Genomic DNA, 5,852 nt, shown 5'->3' on the forward strand with positions numbered 1-5,852 from the left:
CCGATACAGGTTAATTTAAAGATGCAACACAAATACATATAAAAATTGCTATTTCATATACTATTTATACCCATTTTTTAAAATTTTACAATATTAACATTCTCCTAGTTCCTAATAGCTTGATAATAGACTCAAAAACATTTTAAACAACGTAACATTAGTGGTGGGGAGATACTTTAGTGGACTGAGGGCAGCAACAGGAACTAATACCAAAGCCCAGATTCATTCTAACCTGTAACCATTTAAATCAGTACTAAGCTATAAGGATCAATTACTATATCCATAAAACAAAGCAAATATTTAAAGATACATTCAAATCCTAATTTCCAGAATAGACTCCTAAGACTCCATCAGAACAATAACATACAACTCACACCATATCCCCAGGAGAAGTCTGAGCTTCCTTCAGTAGAGATCCCTGTGCCTGTATAACTTGGAAAAGCAGACCTTGAATTCCCAGTGTCAGCTGATGTAAAAGGTGATTCTTGTGTGATGTCAGACTCACTAAATGCACAATTTGGAAGGAAAGAAAGCAGAAAAATGCTGATATTTTCTCAAGTCTCTGCAGCTCTCAAGTCTCAGCAGTTTATTAGTTGGTAAGCATATGTACAAATATTTCCATAGAGGCAAAAATAAATGAAAAGCTTGAAATTTATGCATCATGGAGAATGCCTGCTTAATTCCTCTAGAATTGATGGTAGTCATTTAAAATAATGCTAGTCATAGTTTACAAGGAATACTTTAATATTACCTATAATACACACATTTGACAAAGGTATTTCAGAAACATTAACATAGTATACCAACTTGTATTGCACTTTTATAATTTACCAACCACTTTTACAGATATTAGTGCCATTTTATCCTCACAACAACCTGGTGATATAAAACTAAACTTTTTAAAGAAAAAGAATAAGGTTTAGCTCTAGATTTTGAAAGTAGGTTTTACGATTTTAATTTTTCTTTTTTTAATTTTATTTTTTTATCAGTGTTCATTTTTAAACAATATTTGCTTCCCTCCACCCCTTCAGGTGTAGTTCCCGCAGAATTTCTTTCCCCAAGGCACCCGTGTACCATCACCACAGTCCCCTGTGCTCCTCCCTCCCTCCTCTTATCCCTCTCCCTCCTCCTTTAATTTTTCTTATCATACCACGTCGTTTCTCAGAAATCTCTTTGAAGTTAGTCTCTTCTTTTCTAAACCTTAAATAACATTGCACTAATATTTAGCCAGTATTTACTATATACTAAGCATTGTACCTAGTTTAATATATTTTGTCTCATTGATAGTCACAACATGCTTTAAGAGATAGTATTATTAGGAAAGTAAGTTGCCCCAATATTACACAGCTAATAACTGGCAAAACTAGAATTAAAAATTAGATCTATTTTGCACCTCCTTTTAAATAATTCATAATATTTTCAAAAAGCATGGTTTTCATTAGCTGTTCTAGAATGAGTCGAATGAAAATATTATAAAAATTCTTATTTCAACCCTATAACAAAAAGCAAAACCTTTGCCACTGTTAAGTGTAATAAGCAAGTAAGTACACTGAATATTATTACCTTTGGGAAGTTGTGTCTTTTTCATGGCTGTCATTGGTGGAGGAAATTTCATCCAGCTGCTCTGGAAGGGGATGATGATTAAGGGCATGTTTTGTTATTCCTTTCCTGTGAAAGAGTAAAACAAAGTTACAGTTTCTGTAAAGAAAAAAATATATACTTTTCAGTAACTTAATCTAGAAATTAGTTACCTACTTCTTGCTGTTCTGGAACTGCACTGTCCAATGTGGTAGCCACTAGTTGCTAGCAGTTGAAATTGTTCTTAGTATGGTTAATTGGATTGAGATAAACTTTATGTGTAAAACACACAGGATTTCAGAGTCATAATATAACAAGAAAGTACAATCTCATTATTTTGTATTATTTATATGTTAAAATAATGTTTTGGAAGATACTGGGTTAAACCAAGTATCACTGGTTAAACCAAATTCACTGGGTTAAACCAAATTTCACTGTAAATTTAAAATATAATAGAGGGGCCTCCTTGGTGGCCAAGGGGTTAAGCACAGCGCTACGAAGCAACCTGCAGCTTCTGCAGCAGTTCGATCCCTGGCCAGCCAGGGAGCAACCCACATGGCACAGCAGACCTCTCCTGTCTTGCCCACTGCTCCCCTCAGCAGTGTAGTTAAGTCAGCCTCCCTGTTCTGTTCCCCACTCTGTCTCTGGTGAATCCTCTCACCCTAGCACCTCTGGCCTGTACCCCAGCTCTTGTATGCATAATAAATCTTGTAAAAAAAATAAAATACAAAAATTTGTACACAAATGTTCACTGCAGCTTTATTTATAACTGGAAAAAACTGGAAACAATTGTAATGTTCCTTAATGGGTAAATTGTAAACTCTGGTATATCTACACAATGAAATATGACTCAGCAAAGAAAAGGACTTTTTGATTTGTGGATGAACTTCAAGGACATCTATAGAGGGATTAAGTAACCTGTTCGAAGTTATAGGCTAGTAAATGATGGAGCCAGGATTCAAATTCAAGCCTTCTCAGAGCAAATGAATTGTTTGAGATTTTAGTGAACTGTAACATTTTTATATATGAAGATAAATCCACAGGGAAGTCAGTGGAGTTTATTCTTTACTTGGTGGTGATGGATTTGTGCAGTTTTATCAGCATTTCTCTCATTTAGTGATCCTACATGTAAAGCTTGTTTTTGAGACAGTGGCAGGTATCAGAAATGTGGATTCCAGCTAAGTAATGGAAACTTGAAGACAGCTGTCAGTTTGACAAAGAAATGTGATTATGAAGTGACAGATAATACTAAGAATATATTAAATTTGATAATAGCATTGTAATTACATAAGAAAATTTCTATAATATCTAGAGATATAGTCTAAAGGATATAGAGTGAAATGATAGGGTCTTATTTCACAATGAGGGAAAGAGGCTAAACAGTTTAGTTGAAGCAAATATACTAAAATTCTGATAACTGTCAAATGTGGACATTGGATGGTTATTATATTATTCACTTCATTGTTTGAAATTCATCATTAAAAATGTTAAGCTGTTGAAAATCATTTTTTTCAAACTCTTTTTAGCATGTCATTTGGAGCTATTGGAGAGAAAACTAAAGTTACTTATACAAGCAAATTATTGTTATAATACCTAAAGTAAAATACTGCTTTTAATTTACTGTCATTTAGCTACATATACTCTTTATTATCTTCATTATTCACATCATACTAACTCCCCTAGACAATCATCTTTGGGAGTGTTGTCTCCAGGAAGTGTCACATAAATATAGAGAACAAGTAACATAAGTATACCGCGTCAATAATTTTGGCCCAGTAATTGCCTATCAATAATTTCTTCCATAAAAGATTTTTACTATCAAAATGATCAGAATTAGGGCCTCCCTGGTGGCTCAGTGGGTTGAGTGCCGCGCTGTGAAGCTGCCCATAGCCTCTGCAATGCGGGTTCCATTCCCCGCTGGCCAGGGAGAAACCCACATGGTGCAGCAGACCTCTCGTGCCTTGCCTGCTGCTCCCCTCAGCAGTGTCTTTGGTCTGTCTGCCTGTTCTGCTCCCCACTCTGTCTCTGGTGAATTCTCTCGCCCTCCCGCGTGCCTCTGACCTGTACCCCAGTTCTTGTATAAATAAATCTTTAAAAAAAATGATCAGAATTGGGCCTCCCCGGTGGCGCAGCGGTTGAGCGCTGGGTTGCAAAGCTGCCCGCAGCCTCTGCAGCACCGGTTCGATCCCTGGCTGCTCCCCGGCCACCGGAGGAGGGTCCCACATGGCGCGCAGACCTCTCCTGCCGCCCGCTGCTCCCCTCAGCAGTGTACTTCGGTCCTTCTGCCTGCTCTGCTCCCCGCTCTGACTCTGGTGAATTCTCTCACCCTCCCGCACTTCTGACTGTACCCAGTGCTTGCATAAATAAATAAATAAATAAATATTTAAAAAAAAAAAACTTAAAAAAAATGATCAGAATTAATTATAATATAAAAACAGATTTTTAGTTAAACCTTAGTTACTTTATTGGGAAATGATTTTCTTCTTCCTAGTTGCAAAGAAGTTATCTTAATTACTACTGTGTATATATACTATTACTTGGTAGAAAATAAACTTCTGAAAGGCAGGAAGAGATCATAGACTGATTTTCTCTGTATGGCATTAGTACTGTATCAAGGAAGACACAAGGAAACTGTGTCAAGACCTGTGCCATCATTTTAAGCAAGATTCTAGATAAGGTTTTACTCAATGATTTAGTAATCTGCTTAAAAGTCACAAGGTTAGAGGCCTCCCTGGTGGTGCAGGGGTTAAAGACACAGTGCTGTCAAGCTTTCACCAGCCACTGAAACATGAGTTCCATCCCTGACCAGGGAGATAACCCACATGGCGAAGCAGACCTCTCCTGTCTTGCCTACTGCTCCCCTCAGCAGTGTATTTCAGTATATCTGCCTGTTCTGTTCCCAAGTCTGTTGCTGGTGGATCTTCTCACCCCCCACACCTCTGGGCTACATCCCAGTTCTTGTATACATAAATAAATCTTGTAAAAAAAGTCACATGGTTAGAAAAGAGCCTACCCAGAAACCCAGACATGACTGAAAACATCTTTGTTATTGCCATGTATAGTTAACATTTAGTAAGTGTATGGTTGCTAAAATTACATAGCTTAGTGGAGAGGGAAAAAGGTATTTGGCATTAAAAAGTCCAAGCCCAAAACCCATTCATTATACAGCCTTAAGCTGTGTAACCTTTCTAATATATCATCTTTTGGAAAGTGGAAGACAATCATCCCATCTTACAAGGTTGTTACAAGGACCAAGAAGCGAAAGTCTTTTTGAAAGTGTAAAGCATTAATAAATGGACATTGCCATTACTTGCTTAATTACACTTCATCAGGGTAGAACAAGTCAGAAATATTCTCTTAAGTTTCAAATGCAAAAGGGATCCTTCAGGATTCTGATGCTTAATTGTCAGAGGTGAGTAGACAGTATGTTTAATGGCTGTGACCACGAATTCCGAATCAGATTGACGCCAGGTTTGTAATTCAGCTCCACCACTTTCTCCCTAATCTTTGACATGCTATATATTATCTTTAAATATGGTTTATCTGTCGAATGTGCAGAAGTCCCCTCTTTTATCCTTGTTGACAGGATTAAGTGATCTAATGCATGTAAACTGCTTTGCACGGCGCCTAGCACTAGATGTACTCAAGTTTATTGTATTACTCAATCACCTATTAATAACTTCTCGAGTCTTCACTGGCCATTGACAGGGCATGAAGAACTGCGGAAACTACAAATGCCTTAGAAGACCTAGTCCCTGAGTTCAGGAATTGCAGCCCAAAAGGGCTTGCGCTAAGAGAGCACAGGTGACACACCCTCAGCTAGAGATGGAAGTAGAAAAGGCAGCGTCCAGCAAGGCTGGAAAAAGAATTCTGAAGAAGAAAAAAAAAAATTTCCCCGCCCTTGGAAAGGAAAGGAGTGAAGGGCTGAGCAAGGAGGGTCCCCTGAGGTCCCGCGGTCCGCCTCGGCCTCCCCGGGCCCCGGCTGGGGTGGCTGAGCAGTCCACTCACAGCTCCGAGCTCTGTGGCACCGCCTTCCGGGTGTATCTGGAAATCATCCTCCACTTCCTCCTCAGCCGCGGCCGGGGTGGGCACGCCAGGGCCGGGGCCTCCGGGCCTGGCCCTCCCGCTGGCTCCGGCCCGGCCCCCTCCCGCCACCTTCAGGCCCCGTCACGCCCCGTCTCCTAGACTCCCTCCCGCCACCTCCCCGGGGTCCCCACCACTCCAGTCCTTTACCCTCCCGGCTTCCCAGCGGGAGCGGAAGTGGCGAAATCACC

At 39.6% G+C, this 5,852-nt stretch overlaps 1 protein-coding gene across 5 annotated transcripts in view; it reads right to left on the reverse strand.

Annotated features, from left to right (window-relative positions):
- Positions 1–5,830, reverse strand: part of FAM149B1 (family with sequence similarity 149 member B1) — a 31,388-nt gene extending 25,558 nt beyond the window's left edge. For 2 of the 5 annotated variants that reach the window (XM_037497176.2, XM_037497174.2), the window contains exons 1-3: positions 5,587–5,716; positions 1,564–1,668; positions 375–504 (exon numbers count right to left, since the gene is read on the reverse strand). In XM_037497176.2, the coding sequence (XP_037353073.1) occupies positions 375–504; positions 1,564–1,668; positions 5,587–5,633 (282 nt within the window). In that variant the 5' untranslated portion in view covers positions 5,634–5,716. Of the gene's footprint in view, positions 1–374; positions 505–1,563; positions 1,669–5,247; positions 5,523–5,586; positions 5,718–5,811 lie in introns of those variants that run through there. The other 3 variants (XM_054690554.1, XM_054690552.1, XM_054690553.1) reach the window with 3 other exon arrangements.
- Between the last annotated feature and the right edge of the window lie 22 nt (positions 5,831–5,852).

This window comes from Talpa occidentalis, unplaced genomic scaffold, assembly GCF_014898055.3.
Source record: "Talpa occidentalis isolate TD23 unplaced genomic scaffold, MPIMG_talOcc4v2.1 talOcc4.8, whole genome shotgun sequence".
In the NCBI taxonomy this organism is placed as follows: Eukaryota; Metazoa; Chordata; class Mammalia; order Eulipotyphla; family Talpidae; genus Talpa; species Talpa occidentalis.